Source organism: Rhea pennata, chromosome 17 (assembly GCF_028389875.1).
Source record: "Rhea pennata isolate bPtePen1 chromosome 17, bPtePen1.pri, whole genome shotgun sequence".
Taxonomy (NCBI): Eukaryota; Metazoa; Chordata; class Aves; order Rheiformes; family Rheidae; genus Rhea; species Rhea pennata.
This window is the reverse complement of record NC_084679.1, coordinates 552,924-576,978: the sequence shown is the minus strand read 5'-3', so window position 1 is coordinate 576,978 and position 24,055 is coordinate 552,924. Positions and strand designations below refer to the sequence as shown.

The 24,055-nt window shown below is 45.6% G+C and overlaps 1 protein-coding gene across 5 annotated transcripts in view; it reads right to left on the bottom strand.

Moving 5' to 3' along the window:
- TTC28 (tetratricopeptide repeat domain 28) overlaps positions 1–24,055 on the bottom strand; it is a 225,209-nt gene that overhangs the window by 12,583 nt on the left and 188,571 nt on the right. For all 5 annotated transcript variants that reach the window (XR_009960137.1, XR_009960138.1, XM_062589806.1 and 2 more), the window contains 5 exons: positions 17,530–17,670; positions 9,925–10,069; positions 4,433–4,612; positions 2,644–3,364; positions 764–888 (listed from right to left, as the gene is read on the bottom strand). Coding sequence is in view for 3 of the 5 variants with exons in the window: in XM_062589806.1 (XP_062445790.1) it covers positions 764–888; positions 2,644–3,364; positions 4,433–4,612; positions 9,925–10,069; positions 17,530–17,670 (1,312 nt within the window). In the remaining 2 variants the exon portion in view is untranslated. The remainder of the gene's footprint in view (positions 1–763; positions 889–2,643; positions 3,365–4,432; positions 4,613–9,924; positions 10,070–17,529; positions 17,671–24,055) is intronic.

The following is a 24,055-nucleotide window of genomic DNA, read 5'->3' as shown; positions in this document are numbered from 1 at the left end:
CAAAAGATGACTCATGCACAGGTTCCAGTCTCTTGAGTACACTGCTTATTACCAGGCAAGATAGCACAACCAGCTATATCATAAATAGCAAAGGGAGGGAATTGTTCACAGTAAGGAGCAGCTGGGATGACTAGCTTTATTCATAGGTTTCCACCACTCTATGGATATTCCACATTCCTTGTGGCAGGAGAGAAGACATGCTGGAAGGAAAAATACCCAAAATCGTGAGAGAGGATTCTAACCATCTGGCAGCTTGGCCCTGGTCCTGCTGCTCCCCACTGCAGGCTACTGGCACGTATGGGAACAGAAGTGCCTCTTACCTCCAAATATGTGAAGAGACAGCAGCCACTAAATTACTCTGCATCTCCATTACTGCTTCCCTTGCAATGTCTGTAGCTATTTTCTTACAAAAACAATTAACCTCACCAATTATCTCATTTTGTAAAGCACAGACTCAATTCAACAGCTATTTTGAACAAGATGAGTCCAAGGAAGAGTTTGTCACAAGACAAGGCAGGACGTGGTATCTGCTCTGGAAACCCCATCAGGTATCCCACTCTTTTCACCATGACCCAGAATTTTGGCAAGATACTACTTTGTGCTGAGGGAGAAAGGTTTAAATTCAAGTGTGAGTAATTAAATCCCGTTGTTTCTCTTCCCAATCATTCACAAATGCTTACCCACAGGTAGCATCATCTTGGAATTACACAGGCTGTAATGCCCCTCCCCACACCTGCTGGGTGCTGTATTTCATTTCTCTTACCAGATGTAGCAGGACGCGTAGGGCATCTCGTGCCCTTTCGGGGTGCTGCAGAATCTCAGTCAGGGCCTGCCCTACTAGCGAAGAAGGGCTGTTGAGCTTCACATCACTCCCGATGAGTGTGAAACCTGTAAGATTCAGAGTAAGAGCTTCTCAATCTCTTCTCACTACAGAAAACTTGCAAAACAGAGGCAGATACTCCCTGCTCCTTCAAACTAATAAAATAAATGGTTCATTCCCCCTGCAGAGTTACATTCTTCTCCATAGAGCTGTCCCATAGATTGACTTCCAGAAAGCTCCCTGGATGCTTCATACTCTCCTGCCCTATCAAATCAATACCATTTTCCTGTTCAAGCAAATGGAAAAATGCTGTAATGCAACTAGACCTGTCCTAGCATGCTCCATGTCTGCTTTACAGCAGCAGAAATCAACGGACACTAGATAGAGCCTAGAAACAATGGAAATCAGAAAATTGTGAGCTTTCCCTGGCTAGGTCAAAAACCTATCTTGACTTACGCACTGTATAAATGTTAGCTTCTCCAGGCACCAGCACAGGTAGCCCTGCCTGCCCCTCCTCATCCACCGCTGCTGGACATGGTGCTGTCTGGGCTATGGTGCTCTCAGGGACTCGCTGCCAATGGTCAAAGTGGGAAGATGGCATATGAGTAAAGTGACTTTGCTCATAAATCACTGCAGGAGCAGTGCAAAGACAGTCTGAGTGACCCTGCTTGATGGTGATGCTCAGAGCTCATGTCCACACTCATTCTCATTCTATTTTGCCTGGAGCTGGGTCTTTTTTTTTTTTTTTTTTTTTTTTTAATACAACCTTTTTCTTTTGAGGCAGTGAATTCTTAAAAGGAAAATAAAATACAAATGGAACTGTGGCCTCTAACTTAAACCCAGCTCCCATCCGATACTCTCTGAATCACATCCTAACACTGGACTCAACAAGCCCTAAATCAGTCCGTCAGACTAACTCCAGGTGTCCTCTTTAACAAGCTGTAGTGAGCCTCCCACTCCTCCAGCCGCATACACTCTACATCAGTCATATGCACAACAGCTGTCTGATCCAAACAGTCAGGCACTGCTGCCTGCACAAAGGGTAAAAGCATTCAGAGAATGTTTATAGCTTTCAAGAAACAGGACTTGTGCTGGGAAAAAAAATGCACCTTATTTGCAATTATCCCAGTAACAACACTGCTGAACTCCAGGACTTTGTCTTTCTGAATCTCAACTCACAAATCCAGTTGAGAGTGAGTGAGCACCAGCACTTTACCCTGGGTCTGCTTACACTGCTGGGACATTTCCACTGGAGGCCAGGGAAACCTTTCTCGGGACTAGATCAAAGGAGTGAGACCTCCAAGGTTTATGTCATGGAAATCACAGTTGCTAATTGCTGCTACTGCTTCTAGAAGTACTACTCTCACCTCATTACAGAGTCAAACCTACACCATCAGTGACAACATTCCATAAATCTGCTCCAGCTAACTCTACCCTAATTATGCAAGAACATAATTAGGGTATTTCACCTACGCAGTGAATGAGCTTTGTATCACGCATTATGTCCTTCCAGTCATAAAACCACTGCAATGAAACACACTTCACCTCACATTTGCTTTAAATCGTGAAATCCATAATCTACGTACTCTACACTGTGAAATGCCCATGCTTTCCACGACACTGACATTCAGGTCTGCTTGGAGTGGAAGGAGCAGTCATGCAAAGTTTAGTCTGAAGCACAAGGGATGGCTCCTGGGAGAGCATGGGCAACACACAGCTCCCAGTCACCTACTAGCATCGCTCCCTGCTTAACATAAGCAAATTGGCATAAGAGCCCTTCCTACAAACCCCAAATTGCTTATCAAAAGGCAGATTCTCCCTACCTGCCCAGTTGGATGGATGTGAGAACTGCTTGCTGCTCTGTACAGTTTTCATTGCTTCTCCAAGGGCTGCACTGGCTTTCATTCCATTTAAGAGGGAAGAATAGAAGGCATGCACAAACATTTTGGAAGCAGCCACAGGAACAGGCCAGAGTGACACTAGAACACACTGAGCCCCAGCAGCCAGGAACGCTCTTGTCAAGCCAATAACCCCATCAGCAGTGACTTTGCTGTTGGATTCTTGGTAAGATCCAAGAACCACTAATTTAACAGGAAGCCGCAGATCCAGGACATCAGCTGCTGTGAGTAGAAACTCTTGAAGAGGGGGGCAGTCTGAGATGCTCTCTGCATCACTGGCATCATCCTGCATCCGAAGGGATTCTGGGATTGTGTAGGGGTTCCCAAAAGAGCTCTTGCTGCTGGCTGGATTGCTGTCAGTGTTGGGTGTCAGGACTAAAGCAGCCAGCTTCCAGGAGATGTGGGTTGCGAAATGAACACATTCTGCCAGAGAGAGGGCACTCATGACCCTCTCTTTTGTTGCTGCATTGCCAACTAAGGGTTGGCAACCAAGTAACTCAGATACCATATATGCCTCCTCTTCTGCAGAAGGCATAGGTCCCCACAGCCACCTGTCCATAACTGCTGAAGGGAGCTTGGGATTTCCTATGACAGCTGCCATTGAGGTAGAATTGGAATAAGTAGGAGTATTCTTCCTCACGTGGGACTACAGAGAAAAAGAGAAAGAGAAAATGAAGTTCAAAGATCTGTCTGCTGGGGTGCTGGTTTTAAAACATTTTCTCCTTGGCTCTAAAGAGTAGTCTTGTTGTTGTAATTACAAAAATGCTTTGCATTTCCTTGGTTTATTCCATTTAGCTCTTCCAACGAACAGCTCCACTCGATTCCAGTCAGGGTTTCTAACCTCATTTCTTGTGTAGAGAAATAAATAAGGATAGAAAATAAGAGACAGCCTAGATCACCCTGGAGGGCTATAGCAAAACTAAAAGGAGATCGCACCTTCCCACCTTATGCAAAAAATTTATTTATAATCACTGACTGGTTTCTCATACCTGTATTTCAAGGACTGGTATCACTGCTGCCTGCAGCTTATCACTGGGGCCTGATAAAGAACAGCTAACCCTCCCCTGCGTTAGAAACAGTGACAAGGTTCAGCCCCCTTCAGCTGCTCTAATGACTGTGTTTAATCCAGTGCAAAGCAAGACACATAGTAGGACACTGCTCAGCAACAGCAGATGTGACTAGGGTGTTCTTCCTGGAGACCCAGGGCCTTAGAAAAACTGAAGGTTATTGTCAAATAGCACAAAGGTAATTTCTCAGGATCTGCCTGTGGAATTGACTTTCACTTATGGCTTCAGTGTCATGACACATAACAAGCCTTCTCCACATGGAAAGCTGTCAAGTAGGCAAACATACTAGGAGTCTGCTAGGATGCAATGAACTCAGCAATGAAGCTCAGTCTAGATCACAAACATCTAAATTCTGCAGTCCACCATGCAGGTCCACACTCTAGGATATGCCACCCTTTAGAGGAGGATATGCAAATAGTCTATTCCCCCTGTCTTCCCCAGCATGCCAGGGACAGTGATCTCTGTGCTGCAGGAACTGCATCTGAATCTACTTCACATCTGTGGTGCTCAGCATGCTCCAGACCTGGCAGTGCCTTAGGAAAGTGGTACATCTGCGGTTTCTAGTCTATCATCAGGTGCATGTACAGGGGCCTGCACCTCACAGGAGAGGCTCTGCAAGAGAGAGGCTTTATGAGGCAATGTCAGACCTTGGAGCTGGGGTTCAGCGACTGGATGGATGGCACTGCAATGAGGCTGAAGCGCTCATAGAGGTACTCGTTGGAGGAACTGCCCTTCAGAAGAGCAAAAGGAATGAGGTACAGTTCTCCCTCCAGAACCAGAATCAGCTGGCGGTGGCGGCCGACTGGACCACTGGAATGCATCAAACCCTGAAAAGGAAAGAGAGGATCAATTTGGTCCCTTCACTGCATCAGTCTTGCAGACTGCATTTTCAAAGTGCTGGGCTGTAGTCTGATCCCACAGTTTGGAAATATCCACAAAAGAATTACTCTTCATGTGCAGACATCTGACTCCAGATGCTGTGACTGGTGAAAACACATTGACATTTGACAGCTCTATAAAGCTGGGCTGTTGCTTTTGTCTGGGCATGGAAGAATTCCACCCAGAAGAATGAACCTTGAGTCCACTAATGTGCTGTACAGACCCCAGCAGTCACAGCCAGCCTAGGCAAATTTGCTGGTGTCTAGCCTCATCACAGTACACCAACTCCTTCCATTTTGGTGTAAACTCTTAGTTAACCCTTGCCACCTGTGTCTTGTCAATATTACTATCTCATCTTTCCAAAGAGAACACTTTTTCTGGTATTGAATTTTAAAACAGCAACTTCTCATATAAAAGCATACAATCCACAGATGGATATATGTATGACCTGCACTGCAAGATGCTTGACAATGATCAACTCAGAATTACAATTGGGTTTAAACAGAAAGCATCTTATGGATGGAGGAGTGAGACAGGCAGATCAATAAATAGACAACATGCAAATAGGCATATGAAATGATTGCCGCTTCTCATCCCATGTAACTATGGGAATCTCATTCTTATTTATCTAATATGTCTTAAAAATAACTGGTTATCATCCCAGGGAAGTGTAACTCCAAAGAATTTGATCGTTTGCAAAATTGCAGCAGAAAAAAAAGTGAACTCTCAAGGACTGACGCAAAATGGCAGTAAATTTCTACGCAATTCTGTGTCTTTAAACTAGAGAGCAGATAGAGCCTTGCCAGGTAAATTAACCATTCAGTTAAAGAATGTGCCTTCAGCACAAGCTCAGATGAGACCAAGTCATCAATTTGACTTAGTTTTGGAGTTTATCAGTTCAACTAGTGTTGCTCTATCTCCCTCTAGATGGCCTTTTCTTCCTAAATGCAAGCTAACTTTGCAGTGTTCACTGCAAGATGGAGACAGGGACCTATTAGGCAGGACTACAAGTTCTTTTGAGTGACATGATTTTGATTGCCATCATGTAAAGCAAACATCTGTTTTGACAGAAGAAGAACAGCAACTGAGGCTGCTGAGCTAATAGAGACAGAACTGCCTCGGTCCATTCCAGGTGGATTTCTGAATTACATTCTAACGTTACCTCTTCCTGATGAAAATGCTGGCTTCAACGCAGCAGCAGTAAAACAAGTTTATTTTTCAGACATATGACTTGTATTTCATAAATAATAACCTGAAAAACTATCTATACAGATACATCATTCTTGGAAGAAATAATGTCCAGGTTCTGCCTCTTTTCTGTTATTTACCAAACATTACTCTAAGTTCCTTGTTTTAGAGCCAGTATATTTCAATTGAGTCCTCATTTGACAGGAGATGTAAGAATCTTCTGTTTCAAAATATTATCCATTGTCAATAGCAAATGACTGCCACAAAACATCTGATGGAAAAACAAATTTTTAAACAAAGAGGTGCAAGAGCAACCTTAGAAAACCCTGAAATGAGATATGTTGAATAAGCAGACAATCTGACAGCAAAGAAATTGATATTGTGCATTTTGAGGGTGGATTTTACTACTTGAGACAAGTTTTATACAGAGAGCTTGGACAAATGTACCCTGGTCCTAATGCACAATGCCTTCTCTCCACCTTGATCAGGGTCTGTCTTTCACCCTGGAGAGTGACATACTGATAGCATTAATGTGACACTGACCCCATCCCCCTAGTAGTCAAAGCATAGCAGGAATTTGCAGTCACTCTTGAGCTTTAGCTCCCAGGCAGCAGCAAAAATGAATGAACATTAATAAAGAAAGGAAAATCACTCCGGCTGTCTCCTCCAGAGGGAGTCTGAAACACCGAAATCAGGTCAGAGATGAGAAAGTCACAGAGCAGAAAGCCGAGCAGAGACAGTGAAATGCTTTTACACTCTTTTACTTTTTAAAATTGGAACAAAACTGCTGAAGAGTAATAAAATTTTGTTTTAAAAGAAGTTAAAAATAATTGCTGACCTCTTACTGTTTCTCCTGTCCTCCTTACAGCTTCCCAACTCACCTTGCTCCACTGATGGGAAGCAATGACACAGAGCCAGTAACCACCATGCAGCTGCCAGGGACCCTCCCATGAAATGCGCCTGCTCCATCCTGACTTGCTCTCTGCCGGTGCTGAGGGCCCCGGGAGGCTCCCCAGCCCACGCACTCTGCACTCAATCTACCATCCGGCCTTGCCACGCAGCAGAAACTGAACTGACAAGCAGCAGCTTCCCACCAGGAAGGCTGTTGTTTTCTAGAAGGGTTTCAAAAGTTTTATTGGTTGTTGTTTTATGTGTGTGTATGTGTGTTCATATGCACACATATCTATATATTCACAGCAATTATACAAGCTACACTGGTGAAGATAGAAAAGTCTCTGGTGCCTAACTTGCAGGAAACACATCATTAAGCCCTCTCTCCGACAGCTGCTGGTTTGCTTGGGCCTCTAACTTGCAACTAGTGCTGCTATAATCAGAATTTTCCACTATGATGGGATAGCCAGAGCACATGCAACACCTAAACTATAATTTCTTGGACTGTATGCTAGCAAGAATCCTGTATCTGATAATCTGCATTCTCTAAAAATCTTGCCAAGCCCAGTATCCCGTATCTTACTGGAGACGTACCAACTTTAGGTATCAGTCACACAAAACTACTAAGCAAAACCCAACCGCAGCTACTCCTGGCCTGGAAGAAGAAAGGAGGGCTCTTGGAGTTTGAGCCAAAGATTTCTTTCCAACGTATCATACCTATTTAGACTATGTTGGATGTTACATTCCCAGGCAAAGTTGTTTCAAGGACAATGTAGAAGATGACACAGAAAACCAATAAATGGCTTTTTCTACCCCTCCAAAGGTCTAGGTTCTTTACCCTGCAAACACGATGCATGTGCACCTTCTGGAGCAGAACCATCTGCTCTCCGAGACCTATGACATGGCCAGGATGCTAAGCAATCCAGCTTCTCTTTGCATCTGCATTTACTGGCCTCCCTCTGATTCACCAACACAAGATATTTCCTTTCCTGCATCCTCGATGTTTGAGCCAACAAAAGTGCCCAGAAGCCCGCAACAGCCACAGTCTGAGTCAAGCCTTGGGATACTCAGCCAGTAAATCAAAGCAGGGCTGCAGAGCACGCAAACAAAGCCACCCATCACTGCTGCTAGCACCCAGAGGTCCTGGCTAGGAGCATTTCCACACCCCTGCAAAAGCACCAATCTGTAGGAGGGAGAGAGTAAGTCCAGGATCACTTGGCTACGCACCTGGCTGTCGGGGTGGTACTGTGTGATGTTCGTAGGCCCAGGGTGGGTTTATGGTGCTGCCAGCCTCCCCATGCTACAACAGTGAAAAATGGGGTGGGAAGAAGGAAAAGGCTGGAGGTGGCAATTCACTGAGCTGTCTGCACCTTGTTTAGCAGTACTAAAAGGAAACAGCAAATGGGCTCTGACGGCATAACTTTACATGTCATTGCAGCAGGTATGGAACATAAATCAGAACCAGCTATTATAGCCCTCTAATTAGAAAGCTGTTTGGAACTCTGTTCACTTCATTTTAGAAAGGACACTGCCAATACCGAAAAGGTACTCCAGAAAGTGCAAGGCACAGCTTGTATGAGGGATTTGGGAAAAAGCAGTAACTGTTTTGGATTTGGAGAACAGGACCTTGAGGAGGTAGAGAAGGAGAAGTGGAAGAGTGAGCATCAGTCACTGAAAGTACAGAGTCAGTAGCAGAGAGGAGAAGGATGTCACAGAAACAGTGCGGAAAACTCCAGAGCATCTGTTCAAGTGCTCTGCTAAAAGGAAATCTGCAGCTTGCCCAAGGACATGGGTGAGAATCCACCACGATCTTCTCTGCACAGGCAGCTGCCTTTGATGCATGCCTGCACTAGGGATAGTGGCATGCACACACTATCTACATCATGGTCCCTAACCTACAGTTTACCGGTCAGACAGCAAGCAGGCAAAAAGGCAGCAGAACAATACAATAGTCTGGAGAGAGACTGCTGCCAAATGGCTACTACTTTCATCTGAACCATTCTGACCTTTGAATACAGAATTTGTAAGAAATAAACAGAATAAAGATTTTCTGGTTTCATCACTAGCTGCATTTAAGTTTTAAAAATTAAGGGAAAATGAAGACAGTGCACAGACTTGTCCAGAGCCTAAGGATACACAGAGACAGAGGTAGAGCTCAGATGTCCAATAAGTTTAAAATCATAGGAGAGCTGGCAAGCTTCATAAAATCCTCTGTCCTACATGCTGTGAAATCTCACTGTCTCTACTCCAGGCTATATATTCCTCCACATGACTGCAGCAGCTCTGTTTGTAGGTGTTGACAGAAATGTTGATACATGCAGCCTCTTGCAGGTAATTAGTGTGTGGAGTAAGTCCCTACCACCACCTTGTCTGGCAGCTGCTTTCTCCTTTCCCATGGAGGTGGCTTTCCTGGACACCACCTTTCCTCAGGGTCACTGTCCTCCCCTCCCCTTCTCCCAGGCTTCCCACACTCACATACATACAGTAGACATCAGGATATTCTCCATTGTGACATATTACCTCTACAAAGATCACAGATGAGTTCAGAGACAGTCTGTGAAATCTTGAGATGCCAAAGGTGGAGTGTGGGCAGGTGTCCACAGGGGAGGGGACGTCATAAGCAAGGAGAATGAATGTCAAATACACTCTTTTTTTTTTTTTTTTTCCTGCAAGGGTGGTAAGTGGAGGGCACATTTTGTGTCTTCATTGGAGAGAAAGAGAAGCATAAATTGGCTGAACTATTAAGACAGTGGAGAATTCTTTATTTCATTTCAAGTGCAGGCAAATTGCTCACACTGCTGCATCTCACAACATGGGCATATGTAAGGATAACTCCCCTGTGGGGAGCTTTCCTGTGTTGAGAACAGTTTTTCACTCTCCTTGATTTATTTGGCCCTAGGTGGCTCTACCAAATTTGCCAGTTTGACAACTAGCAAATCCAAGATACACTTCCTACTGAAGTTCATCAGAAGCACTATATGTCAGCAGCTGACTGGAAGTGGTATCAATGCCAACATCCCTTATTTCCATCTCCCAACATATCCAGTCTCACCATTTGAGAAGACCAAGTGAAAGGCACCTTGCCTCAGATACAATTCCCAAGCTATCTGTCCTTGCTTTCCCACATCATAGACGATTTTGGTAAATGAACCTCTACATTCGTCCTCAGCTAAAGACTTACTCCTTCCATGGGTCCTATCAGTAAGTCATAGAGCGCACGAAGTGGGGGCTTGGTGAAGGAAGTCTGCCTCCTTGGAAGAGAGGATGTTCCATCCTTAACAGGAGACATGGTACTGCTGAACAGACTGCTCATGCTCTGACAGCTCCTGTGGACAAAAAAAAACCTGAAAGGTTAGTTGCAGAAACCTGGAGATCCACAGCAGGTTGTCCTGTCTTCATTCTGCTGACCCTGAAAGCCCAGCCCAGCCCAGCCCAGGCTGAGGATGGTGCTCCTTGAGATGCTTCATGCCACAGCTTCGTTATCACAGTTTTGTACCCCAGTGAACAATGACGTGAATGGCAGGAACAAGCTGCAGGCAGCAGCTTATGCTTCTGTAGTGTTTCTCAACAAAAACAAATGTCCCAATGTGCTGTTCACAGTATTTAATTACATACTTGTGTGTAGTGTTTGCGCGCAGGCAAAAGTGAGAACTACTAACAACTGACTACAATCACAGGAAACTCCGAGGTGCTTTGCACCAGCTACTCTAGCATGGAACTGAAAGGAAGTAAGACAACAAACACTGGGACGTGAGGATTACACCTGTGCTTGCTGTCTCCCCTTTGAACAGCCCCAAGAAGTCAGGGCTGCTGCCTTTAGGCACTGCCTCTAAGCATCATCCTGAGTCATGCAAGCCAGTTAAGCTGCATCTCCAGCACAAGAGCTGATCTGAAATCTGTTTTCCTGACAACTTTCTCATTTCCTGCAACATTGTTCTGCTCCCACGTTCCTGTTCCTTGGGGACAATGGCAATACAAGCTATGGTTTCCTTTACTCACTATCTGGCCATCTCCAGCCACTCTCTTACAATGCTTACTGCCAAAATTCAATCACAAACAAAGCTGCCTCCAAGCACTGCCCAAACACCACTGCACAGCTCCCTTTCCCTATACCTCAGCAATCCCCACACCCTGATTTTGTTTCCTGATGATCTCTTCTTCATGCAAGTAGCAGAAAAGGACAATTCTGGGTTAATCCACGCAGGCAGAATTCCACACACATTCTCCTGCATCAGCCACCAAACACAGGCACCCTGAGGACACTGAGATGGCATGGACACAAAGTTATGGTTCTGCTGAGGAAATGATATTGTCCGTTCTGTTCTCTCTGCTCTAGCAATCTGTGCTCTCCAGAATAGTTATCTCAAGCTTCTGGCCATAAACAACCATTTTGTGTGATAAGGATAATTTTTCATAAAGTTGTAGCAGTGGACCACAAAAAAGGGCAGAGGGGAATACGGGCATTGGACAGTAATGGTAGTGCAAGCCTTGAAGTGTAACCAGAGTGTTCACCTCATGCATAAAAGACCACCTGTGAAGGAACACATGCCCTGTTGTCCTCCAACTGCTGTAAACTCTCAGTGGCTGGTTCCCCGTAATCCTAATCCAGACCACATTCTAGTGCAGCTGTGCAGGGCAAGCCTCTTTCCACTCCTGGTTTCTACAAAGCACAGTGCTGCTTCATTTCTCAAACACATTCCAGTGTGATGCGCCCTTCGCAGCTTATGTAACAGGAAAGAAACAGTTTCCTACATTCAGGACCAAACCCATGCTGCTTTATCAGGATACTGGTCTACAGTGGCATTTTTAAGGATCTTCATTCACGAGGAATGCCTTGTTTCTATGCCTTAATTTTATTTCTTTCCTTGATCAATTCCTGGCTATCAACACCCAAAAGAAGCAAAAGTAGAAACAGAAAGTATTTGCACATCCAGGAAACTGAAACAAAACTAAGTGTCCAACAGTTATTTCAGTTGATGAGGTATATTAATGCAGACTTTCAGCTGACTGTGTGTCTACTACAGGCTTATGTATCTGCACAGTGTCTCTTCATACTCACAGACTAAGCCAATATGCAGGGAAAGACAAGCAGAGCAAAAATATTGCACTCAAGTGTGCTCCTACTGTTTCTGACAAACCACAGGCTTGAGAAATATCCCTGGCTTTTTCTAACACATACCAAGAACTAGATTCAGGAAATCTTCCACCCTTCCCTGTCTCTCTACAGCTCCAGACTCAGGTCAAATCAGGTCTAAAATCCATTCAGTATAGGTAAAATGATGCTATCAAACATATTCCCCACTAATATGTAGCTTTACATCTCACAGGCCAGCAGGAGCATTTTAGGAGCGCACATGGAAGCCCGGTGCCCAAGTGCCCACACCTTCCTGTACAAACTGGGATTCTGGTGAAAGCCAAGATGAGTTGGAGCGACTTGCTGCTGCTGGAGACTTGAGGTGGATGACTTGCTTAATACTGGGTTCATGCAAAATCAGGATGGACTCAGCACAGCACACTCCTCTCTGGGCCCCTCTGCCAAGCTTCTTTGCAGGAGCTGACTGAGCCATGCACACTTTGCACTGCTCAGCTGTTTCCTTACTTTACATAACACAGATTTTAAAATCTGTGAGCAAGTAAAAATTACGCTTTTCCCAATCTCATGGTCTTATCGCGCTCTGCTCCCTACCTTCTGAACCCTCCTGTGCTCAGGGCACACCTTCTACTCTATCCTGTCTGAAACACCCACCCAGTAGGGCAGGGATATGCAGCTGCTGCTCATCTAGGAACCAGTAAGCACATAAAAGCACCGGGCCAAGAATAATAATCCCGACCTTCCTAAAAAGCAGCTATGTGCCAGCAGGTGGCAGTCGCTAGCCTCTCTGTGTATTAAGTAATTTTAACAGACTAATTTATTACAGGGGCTATGGGCTTGATTACTTTAATCAGCAAAGCCTCCTTCATCTTGGTTTTGCAGCCAAGCAGCTCTAGATTTATCCCTTCACCACTCAGATTGGTTTTTATTAGAACAAACCCATAAATCTTTCACATCCCTTGCCTGGGTGCTTGTGCACACAAGAAAGAGCATAAAAATCCAAAGGAAGAGGCTGGATCTTTTGCAAAAAATTGAGCAGACCTGGAACCCTGGCCAGCTTGCTCCCTTTCCTCCCAAACCTGTGCAAACTGTTTTCCAGGTGGCTTGTCATGTATCTGCGTCCAAGTGATTTCAATACAAGAGGCTCTTCTGAATATTTTGGCCAAGTGTGCCTTCTACTAAGTGCCACTGTTGGCTTCTGGGGTGCTGCACAGCAGCAAGTCTGAGCTTTCCACCTTTCTCTTGCAGTGTCCTGTCCCTTGATTTCTGAAACAATAACATTTCTCATCTGGAGTCTCTGCACAGACTTGACTCCGTAGTGCTGCTTATTTATCACCCTTTGTGCGAGGGAGTCCATCCCTGCAGCACGCAGAGGAAACTGCACACATTGGGGCTTGGGACTGCCTGCATACGAACAGCATTACTCTACTCTCCTTCTGCCTTTTGTCTTGAAGATGCAGAAGCAAACCAATGACCCTAAAATATGCCAGGAGAAAGGGCAGCACGGGAAATCAGCTATCATGTACGTGATGAGCTCAGACTGATGTGGCCTACTGCTGCCTCACAGGACCTGGCCTTGTTCGCACAGGATGAATATGACTGGGCCCAGGCAGGAAAGAATTCACCCTGGAATCAGCACAGAGCTGCTCCTGCCTTGGCACCCAGGCAAGAGACTCTGGACAAGCAGATACCACCCATGGCCAGGCACAGCCATTCTAGAGGGCTGGGAATCAGACTTACCGCTGCAGTGATCTGACAGCCTCAGAACAACAGATACCCACCAGACCTGTCATTCTCCAAGCCATCTTCAAAAGACTTTCTGCCAAGACATAGCCCTATCTCCACATTCACAGCCATCATACATTCACAATACCAACCTGTGAGAAGCTCCAGAAAACATTCAGAGATAAGTTCCCTGTGGCTTCTTTCAAACATCTATAATTATCTCCAAAACGCACCACTGGTTGCACAAAACCGACAGACCACCCACCATACTCTGCTTGTGTGGTCTGTACTTGGGCAGTCTCAGTGCTGCACCCTGCATGTTGTAGAACCAGGCAGATAAGAGGCTCTTCAGCCACTGCTTTTATGTCTGCCTTCCAAAGACCTCACTTCATTCTGAGCCAGCCAGCACCCTTGCTGCTCTCTGAGCTCTCTGCTCCTGAGGGGTCAGCCGCATGTTTCTCCAGTGCAAGCTATCCGGGCCTGAGGGCACTAATGGGCCCTAATGGCTCTGACCAGCCTTACCTGGAGCCTGCATCCACACTCTGCCCACAGGCCCAGGTGCTCTATTGAAGCTCAGCTCCGGCTGGTGTTCCTGGTCCTGCTGGCTGCTACTGTGCTCAGGGCTCCCCATCCCTTGGAGAGCTGCGAGCGTTCACTGCACCCTGACATAAGCACAGGCAACAGGGCCAAAATCAGAACAGCAGCAGGGTCGCACACCAAGAGGCGAGGTGAGTTATGCTCAGATATCACATTGGTCACTAGGATGAAACTCTGAGCAAAAAAAAATGAAACTGTATCTGCATGATGGCCATACTCTTACTGCTGCTGAGGGTCCATACTAATTGTACTATGTTGGGTTACATTCTTTTGTCTGGCTCCATGGAGCCTTTAGTCATACCAGGGCATCAAACTTGTCTTGGAAATCTCCACCTGTGCATGTAAAACTGGTCATGGACTGTTGCCTTTGCATTCTGACTTGACTGTTAAAAAAAAAAAAGCGCTCTTTGCAGTTGTAAGGTGGGCTGGGAGATAACAATGGCCTTGGCAGAAGTGAATTCACACCTCAAGTTATGTTGCTCCTCTCCCATTTGCCTTTTATAGTCTCTCATTGTGCTACACTGCAAAAACTGCCCTCTGGGAAACGCATATTACTCTTCGAGCAGTGGCAGGGCTGACTTCCACGTTTTCTGCAGGCACAGAGAAGGAGGATAAACTGGGTTCCCACAATGGTAGAAAGGCCAAAGAAAAGTCTAGTAGACTAAGGCAGCAGAGAAGAGAAAAGCTGCTTAGCCCATGAGCACCTGGGACTGTCTTGGGAGCTACATCAGTGGCATCCATAGCTTAGACAGCTATTGTCCGGTTTTGAGATCAGGCAGTCAGCATCTCCTCAGTGCTCTTTTCTCTTCCAAGGTCCATTCCTTCACAGAACCTTAAGTGAACTGCCAAAATGCAGTTGCTCTTCTAAGTAGAAATGCCAAAAAAAACAAAACAAAACAAAACAAAAATAAAACCAAAAACCCATCCATACTCTTCTTTGGTTAGAAGCCAGATTCACCAAGTTACCTGATGACAGTAGCCAGATGGGGCACTCGTCCCAAACTAGCGGCTTCCTTGCAGTCACCCCACCTGTCACCAGATATGGAGGCTGAATGGCTCCAAACAGTCCCAGCATTTCTGAGGCCTCATTTTCTAATATGGAACTTCAGCAGCATGTGCAAATCCTGTGCATGAAGGAACTTGCACCAGCCCCAAGTCATGTAAACTCCCCCGAGGAGCTCCAATGTTCAAGCACAAGATATGAACACTGCATTCAGTCCCTACATGAGGAAAGCAAGGCTTGCTTTGGCAGTAGGGAAAGCAAGCGCTTACTCTCATCTCAGAGCAGGCCCTGCTCCTCCTTGTCCCCTGCAGTGTGAAAGTCAACCCATAGGCCATACTCTCCGTCACTGCTTGGTAAGCCACAGTATTACCAACCTCTGAAGTACCGCAGCATCAACAATCCACTCAGCACTGATATACAGCTACGTAAACTCACCCCAGTACTAGCTGGCAGAAAAACAATTGCACAGAAGCTAGAGCTGGTGCCTGGATCTCCAAAATCAGACCTCGTGCTCTTCCTAACTGCTCAGTTCAGTTGTTTTCCAAAGTTTGGGAGCTTGCAGCCCCTTGTTAGAGATGTTAGCCAGCAGAGAAAAATGCTGCTGTCTCCCATTTCCTTTCTTAATCTGCTCTCTTCTACGTTGACCTTCATTGTGTTCCTTCCTACAGCTGCAGGACTGCTGTAAGAATGTGCCCTTGTTGTCCCAAGCTCAGTGTGCTGCATGCCATGACCTGTGCCATTCTCAACACAGCTGAATTACAAAGAATCATACAGATGAGTAGACCAGCTAATGCTTGCTACAGTGCCCTTCTAGACTCTGTAGCCTCTATTTTAATCATCCATGGGACTGAAGACAACCTATGTACAGTAGGTACTCCAATGCTTGGCAGGACTGCAACATCTGCCCTGATTTCAGGGTTTAGTAAGCTAGATGTGCAGCATTAGCTCTGCCACTAAAGCTCCCCAGAATTCCCCACTGGTAGGCAAAAGGTGGACACACAGGCAGGCCTGCAGCAGTGTTTTGCTGTTCTCTTGATCTCAGTCAATGCTTCTTCATGTTCTTATGAAGGTGCTTTTCATAAAGCACTTAAGCTTCTCCATCTCTGAGCTTCTCCAAACAGCTGCAAGCTAGTTTCCTGACAAGGCACCTGAGGTAACCTCCCTGATACGGCTTTAAGGCCATGCACTTGGCTTCTAAGGAGCAGAAAGACAGGCAGATGCTGCACAGCTGGCTTCTGCAGTGTTTCGGGGTACTAGCACTTCTTGGAGCAGAATCAGAGTATATTTCCCCTCTCTGTGATTACAGGGGGAGGGTTCTCCTGTTCATCCTCTGGCCCTGATAAGCTAGCAAAATGTCTCAGCAGTCCTGGCGGAGTGCCTGTTTGACTCCCAAGTAGCAAACAGTGACAGTTCATCATCACTGCAGCAGCTTGAATAGATACGAACGTGGATTCTGGAAAGAAAAATAGGGCAGTTGCTGATGCCGGCAGGCAACTCCCAGCTTCAAGTGGATGCTTCTGTCACAGTTCACAAGCTCCAGTGAGTGCTCACAACACTGCAGCCTGACCCAGTTCTCTTTTCCAGCTTAGTAAAACCCAGTGTACACTATGCTCAGAATCTGTGCTGGAGTACCGATCCAGCCAGAAACCCAGCCACAGCCTCTTTCAACATCACACAGCCTCTCTCCATGAGGGGAGTAGTGACCCTGGGAAGATTCTGTGTTCAATTTTCATTTCCAGTGCTTGCTTTCATCAGCACAGTGACATGACAGACTGAGATCTGAGCAAGTTCTACAGAGGCAGAAAATAAGCGGAAATCAGGTAGCTAGGCAGTGCACTGTACCTTTGAAAATGCAGCATATTCTCAGCTCATTACTATTATAGTTAAAATGAACAGGAAGCAAACATTTCCACAAGACATCTGGAGCAGAGAGCCCAAAGCTCCACATCTCACAGACAACAGGCACAGAGTTCCTCTGCAATTATTCAGACAGTCAAAAATAGTGCCTATCCAGGAGAAGAGGAAATTAAAAATGCCCACCCCTTGGGGCAATTATCAGTTATCATTTGCTGGTAAGTCTTTGCTGGCTATCACCTTAGGCTACTGGGTCTTACTTGCAAATGCAATGAGATGCCACCCCAATAGCTCTCAAATCACTGTTTATTTTCCAGGTAAAATAGAATCTCTGCAACCATCAAGGACAATGTCAGTTTGCTGCTCTGTCCTCTAGCAATACCTCAATAAGGAGACCACCAGCAAGGACATCACCTGCACCTGAGGCCCCCTTATATTTCATAGTTTAAAGAGAAGCCTGTCACAGAGCTGTCCCTCTGCTTGCTGATGGCCACAGTGCAGCACTACACCCTCACCTGTTCAAGAGGTTGTTCCTGCTGACCATCCTCAGGAAGCCAGTTGGATCAGTCATTGAGTTCAGCTTGTTATTCATCTCCTCAAACTGTTGGTCCATGATATCCCCAGCTTCACTCTCAGTCTCACTGCTGGCACAGGCTCTACAGAAAAAAGGGCAGGGAGGAGGAGTCACTGATACACAACAGAGCAACAGTTTTGTGACAAATGCTTGACCAGGCTGAGGAAAGATGGACTTCAGACACAATCTCACCAAATCCTAAGGTCGAATCTCCCCTGAACGTCATCATTGCTCCTGTCAGACATGGCTACAAGAGAACAACCTCATCCACTCCTCTTGCTGTGGGGATCCACAGATCCAATTTTCAAGGATTTAAGTACAACGCACACTGATGGAAACTAGGACCCAAATTCCCACGTCTTGCAACATGTACTGATTGCTGAAGCTTTACCACAAGTCAGAAAAGTTGAGGTCTTGGGGAAACATCAACTCAGCCTGCAATTTGCCTAACAACTTCTGTTAGTGTGCCCTTTTCAGACTTTCACAACAACAACTCCAAACTGTATGCTTCCATAATTAGCAAAGCTCAATATACAAAGGGGAGATGTGCTGCAGCACCTATTATACAAACAGGGAAAGCAGCACGGGAGGGAAGAAGACAACTGCATTAAGGCTGCTAAGACTAAGAAACAGAGCTCAAATTTCTAAATTTTCCATCTCCTGACTTTAATATCTAAATTAGCACGTTGGTGTTAATTTTTTTTATCAAATTGCCAGAGTAGTATTTTCCTTTCTTTTTAAAGGGAGAAGACAAACACAACTACTGTGCATTTTAACAACTCCCTCCTTTAATAAATAATTTGCATATCATATGGTGCATTACAAACCTTGGAATTCACACACTTAAGCTGAACGTGCTATGCTGCCTGCTGAAGCTGCCCCATATCTCACTTGTTTCATTTTGCTGAGTTCCCAACAACTTTTCTCAAGGGCCTTTCCTGAAGAGCACATTTTCCAATAAAGGGTACACGAATCCCATTAATACACAACATGCCCTTGTGCAGGCAACTACAGCTGTCCCTGCATTGCTATGGACCACAGGATGTCTTGTAAACAAACTTCCAGGTCAATACAATTTAATTACCTGAAAGAGTAAGTCCTGACAAAAGCCAATCACTCCTTGAACACTGAATGAGGGGGTTAGCTTAACAGCAGAGGAAAAAAAGTTGAAAGATTGTCAACAGTTGCCTCCTGCACATTTTTCTTCCCACCAGCAGAGAAGCGTGCTCACTCCTGAGCCCTGGCACACTTTTGCTTATCGCTCATAATGTACACCTGGTACTCCATAAAGAGGCAAAAATCTCAAGTTCATGTATCTAGGAGAGCTAGTCACACAGTCTCCCTGAAGAGAGAGGAATCTGTCTCAACACAAGTTTAAGCAGATTCTCAAGTTTCTCATACTTTAATCTTGGCAAGTATGCATATTTCCAGAATCAATTAGTCCAGCTGAAAGGAACTGTTTCCAGAACAAAGCAAAGACTGCCATGTAAAACTTAATGCCATCACAGCAAAATCCTGATGAAGTAGGCCATGGCAGCACTCCTCTTCCCAGGAGCATGAAATGGGAAGATGTGCCACCTTGGAGGGGACAACAGTAGCTACAATCATGATTACGCCAGTACAGAAGGAAAGGACACTTAGGTGACAGCACAAATGCACACAACTACAGTGCACTTCAGCTAGCCGTGAGCTGTGGAGTCAGAGTCAAACAGAAGTTTTCACATTTGTGGTATACGTATTTAACTCCCTCCGCTCTTCACTGGTATGCAGAGGACAGCTCCCAGGGACTGCAAACTGCAGTTTCACCTTGGGACCTGGTGAGCTAGAGTACGGCAGAGGTTAGCAATGCTGAGGGGGAAGCACTTGATACATACAGGAAAAGAAAGACCTTCAAGGCAGAACATGATGTTCACCCACATTGCATGAACAAGAGTTTTTTTAATTCCCTGCACACAGTTTTGAAGTGGGAAGGAGCTTTAGTCTGTCAGCCCAGCCCAGCAATCTCAGACACAAGCATTAAATGCTAAATCTTTAACCAAGAACATACCACCACCATTACCACAAAGAGAAGAGGAAGTGACATCACAGGAAGCAAAAAACTCATCACAGAATCCCAGAATCATAGAATCAGTGAAGGACTCTTTGCCAGGAAGAAAATCTGTGATGACAAATGGTAAACAGAACTGAAAATCATAGAATCATAGAATCAGTAAGGTTGGAAGGGACCTCTGCAGATCATCTAGTCCAACCTCCCTGCTCAGCAGGGTCACCTAGAGCATGGTAGACAGGGTTGCATCCAGGTGGGCCTTGAAGATCTCCAGAGAAGGAGACTCCACAACCTCTCTGGTCAACCTGGTCCAGTGCTCCGTCACTCTCACAGTGAAGAAATTCCTCCTCGTATTCAGGCGGAACTTCCTGTGCTTCAATTTCTGCCTGTTGCGTCTTGTCCTGTCACATGGGACAACTGAAAAGAGTTTGTCCCCATCCCCTTGACACCGTCCCTTCAGATACTTATACACATTGATAAGATCCCCCCCTCAGTCTTCCCTTCCCCAGGCTGAACAGGCCCAGCTCTCGCAGCTGTTCCTCATAGGGCAGATGCTCCAGCCCTCTGATCATCATCGCAGCCCTGCACTGGACTCTCTCCAGTAGCTCCATGTCTCTCTTGTACTGGGGAGCCCAGAACTGGACACAGTACTCGAGATGAGGCCTCACCAGGCCTGAGCAGAGGAGCAGGATCACCTCCCTTGACCTGCCGGCAACAGTCTTCCTAATGCAACCCAGGAGACCATTGGCCTTCCTGGCCACAAGGGTACATTGCTGGCTCATGGTCAACTTGTCATCCACCAGCACTCCCAGGTCCTCCTCTGCAGAGCTGCTCTCCAGAAGGTCAGCCCTCAGCTTGTACTGATGCCTAGGGTTATTTTTCCCTTGGTGCAGGACTCTGCACTTGCCCTTGTTGAACCTCATGAGGTTCCTCTCTGCCCAACTCTCCAGCCTGTCATGAGCCTGTCCCCTCATCCAGATCATTGATGAAAAAGCTGAACAGGATGGGACCCAGTACTGAGCCCGGGGGGATGCCACTAGCCACAGGCCTCCAACTAGACTCCACACCACTGATGACAATCCTCTCTGCTCTGCCTTTCAGCCAGTTCTCAATCCACCTCACTGTCCACTCATCTCACCCACACTTCCTGAGCTTATCTAGGAGGGTGTTATGAGGGACAGTGTCAAGAGCCTTGCTGAAGTCAAGGTAATCAACGTCCACTGCTCTCCTCTCATCTACCCAGCCAGTCATGCCATCACAGAAGGCTATCAGATTGGTTACGCAGGATTTCCCCTTGGTGAATCCATGCCGGCTACTTGTGATCACCTTTTTTTCCTCCATATGCTTGGAGATGACATCCAGAATGAGGCGTTCCATCACCTTTCCAGGGATGGAGGAGAGGCTGACAGGCCTATCATTGCCTGGGTCCTCCTTCTTGCTCTTTTTGAAGACTGGAGTGACATTGGCTCTCTTCCAGTCCTCAGGCACCTCTCCAGCTCTCCAGGACCTGTCGAAGATGATGGAGAGCGGCCTGGCAACAACATCCGCCAGCTCCCTCAGCACTCATGGGTGCATCCCATCCAGGCCCATGGATTTGTGGATGTCTAGCCTGCCCAGAAGGTCTCTAATCCTATCCTCCTCAACTAAAGGAAAGTCTTCCCTTTTCCAGACTTTCTCCCTCACGCCCAGGCTCCGGGATTCTTGAGGGCTGCCCTTAGCAGTGAAGACTGAAGCAAAGAAGGCATTCAGTAATTCTGCCTTCTCTGTATCCCTTGTCACCAGGGCCTCAGCCCCATTCAGTAGCGGGCCCACATTTTCCCTAGTCCTCCTCTTGCTGCTGATATATTTGAGAAAGCCTTTCCTATTGTTCTTGACATCCCTTGCAAGACTCAGTTCCAGCTGGGCCTTAGCCCAGCTAAGCTAATAGCATCTGTAAATCAGCTACACAAAGAATAACTGCAGATTTCAGTTGGGTATATCCCGACCTAGAGGGTAAGATTCAACCATCAACACCCAGAGAAGGATATAAACATGTAACCCTGTTGCTATAAGAAAAGGGCAGATGGAACCAATTCAATGCATTTTTCCTCCCTTCTTGCCAGCATGCATACCTTAGAGGGGGTAACTCTACTGCTCCACAAAGAACTGAGAGCTCACGGCCCATATGCATGCACATGACAGAACGAGATGAAGGCCAACATTCTGCAACTCATCTGCTAAACAGAGGAATCATCAAGGCTGAGGCTAGGTGGAATTAATTTTTGACTTTCCCTTTAATGAGAGCCATACAACTTGTTTTCAAATAAGACTTGAAAAATGTAGCTCCTAAGGGTGCAACTGAAGCTAACAGGAACAAGTGTGAAGGAAGCTACTTCCTTGTATATATCTGTTCCCTTAAAGTTTGAATACTTTGCTTATTGAGAATCCCATTGCTCTTTCCCAGGATCCTTAACAAAAATCCTAGACTAACATGCAGTCTGTCACTGCTCACAGTGAAAAAAATAATCCAGAGAGCTATAAAAATAATTGTTTCTCTTGAGAAAGCCATCTTTAGACTTGTGAAAGGTTGTGCACCTTGCCAGAAAGTACAAAAAAATGCATCCAAACGAGACACAACTCTAAGTCCAATACATACGTATTTGGGAATCACTGGAGGGAAGAGTTGACTGTCACTGCTTTTTGTGGTTAGCAAAGCTCCCATGTGGGGCTGGTGAGTAATGTCACAAGATGACAAGCTCAGACTGAGTTCAGAGAGAGAGAAGACCAGCCCAACAGAAGACCAGCAAGCCCTTAGCTTGCCCTGGCTACCAATAACAACTGTTCAATGTCAAAATTTGTGTTACAGATACTCCCAGTATTTCAGTAACACATGCAAGGTTTGCATTAGCAAGATTCACTGCATCCCTGAATCCCTCCTCTCACAAGACTGCTAGAAACTTCTCCCCCTGCAGTGGCAATACTAAATGCTCCGCAATCTCCAAATGTCTGTGCAGAATTAAGCACCATGTTCACGAGAATTTTTCAAATAGAATTGTGGATTTTTTTCAACTTGTTTTGTATCTCATATCATCACTTACAGATAATCAGAGTTATAGTCACAAAAAAATGTTTATGCATGGCTGCAGAACAATCAACAGGGTAAGAAAATTCCTGTGCAGCTCCCTCAAAGGAGTAAAAACCCTCAGGAGAGGAATTAAACCTCAGACTCCATATCTTTATTTCCTAGCTGCAAAGCTCCATAAACCACACAGATCACTCTGACATGACTTCCTTCTTTGGAGACTAGCACAGCGAAGCAGAGAAAACAGCTCAAATAAGTTTTCTTCTAGATACACACCATCCACTCAGCCTAGACATCTCTCACCTCTCTCTTGTGTCAGTTAACTTCCCCCTCATGCCTGGAGACATAGACAGGGTTTATTTTGCTTTTTCCTGTCTTGGGGCATGGTTTACTTTCCTCCTCCTCTGCAACTTGGCCAAGCCAAGTATGGCCATCAATCTGCTTGTATTCTGCTGTCTGCACCTCTTCAGAAAATGTCTGGGATTATGGGCTGCTGGGTTTCAGTGCTGTGAACCAGCATCTCAAAAATTTTGATCTGCCTTCAGTCTGTCACTATGTGAAGATGCTGGGACTGTACTGCTTGTCTAGCTCTTACAGGATTAAGTTAGTAATGTTAACGATAATAAGGGCATCTAAAAAAAAAAAATCTCTGCTGTCTCCATAAATCCATAAATAATTTCTGTAGCAGGAGCCTGGCTTTCTGGGAGGCAGATTTCCACCAAAAGGTGGATAAAAATCACTTTGTGTTCATTAGCAGGCTAACACAGTAGCCATCCCACTGAACAAAAAGCAAACAACAAGAACAAAGAACCTCAAAATCATTCCCTATGATGGCAGTGTCCTGGACAGGTTCTTTTCTGGTAATGCAGGTAACAAGCTTCAGAAGTGAAGTTGGATATAACGCCAGTAATTGCACTGAGGCCAGAAGACGTTATGCAAATATAGTCAATTATTGGGAAATGAATTCCATTCATAAATTGCATATAAACGGTTAGCCAGCTGCCAAGAATATTCCAAGCAGCACACTCATACACAGAACCTCTCTTGAGATGAGCTTTCTTCGCTGAGGAGTGAACTGAAATCATTCTAGGTCCAACTAGTGTCACTCTGCAGATGTTTTTCTTGCCAGTTTTAGAACTGACACAATGGTTTTTTATCTCAGGCATTCCCAGCCAAGCAGGAATACTGGCTGCTTTGCAGGGTTTAGACACTTGCATGGGAACACATTATTTCTGTTGCATTTGCTGTTTCTCTTTTTTGCTATCTAACCTCTTGCACAGCCCAGCAAGGAAACACTGGATGCGTTCTGCATGTTCTGCCCACAGCGGCCCAACATTAACCAGTTCTGGTTAGCACACA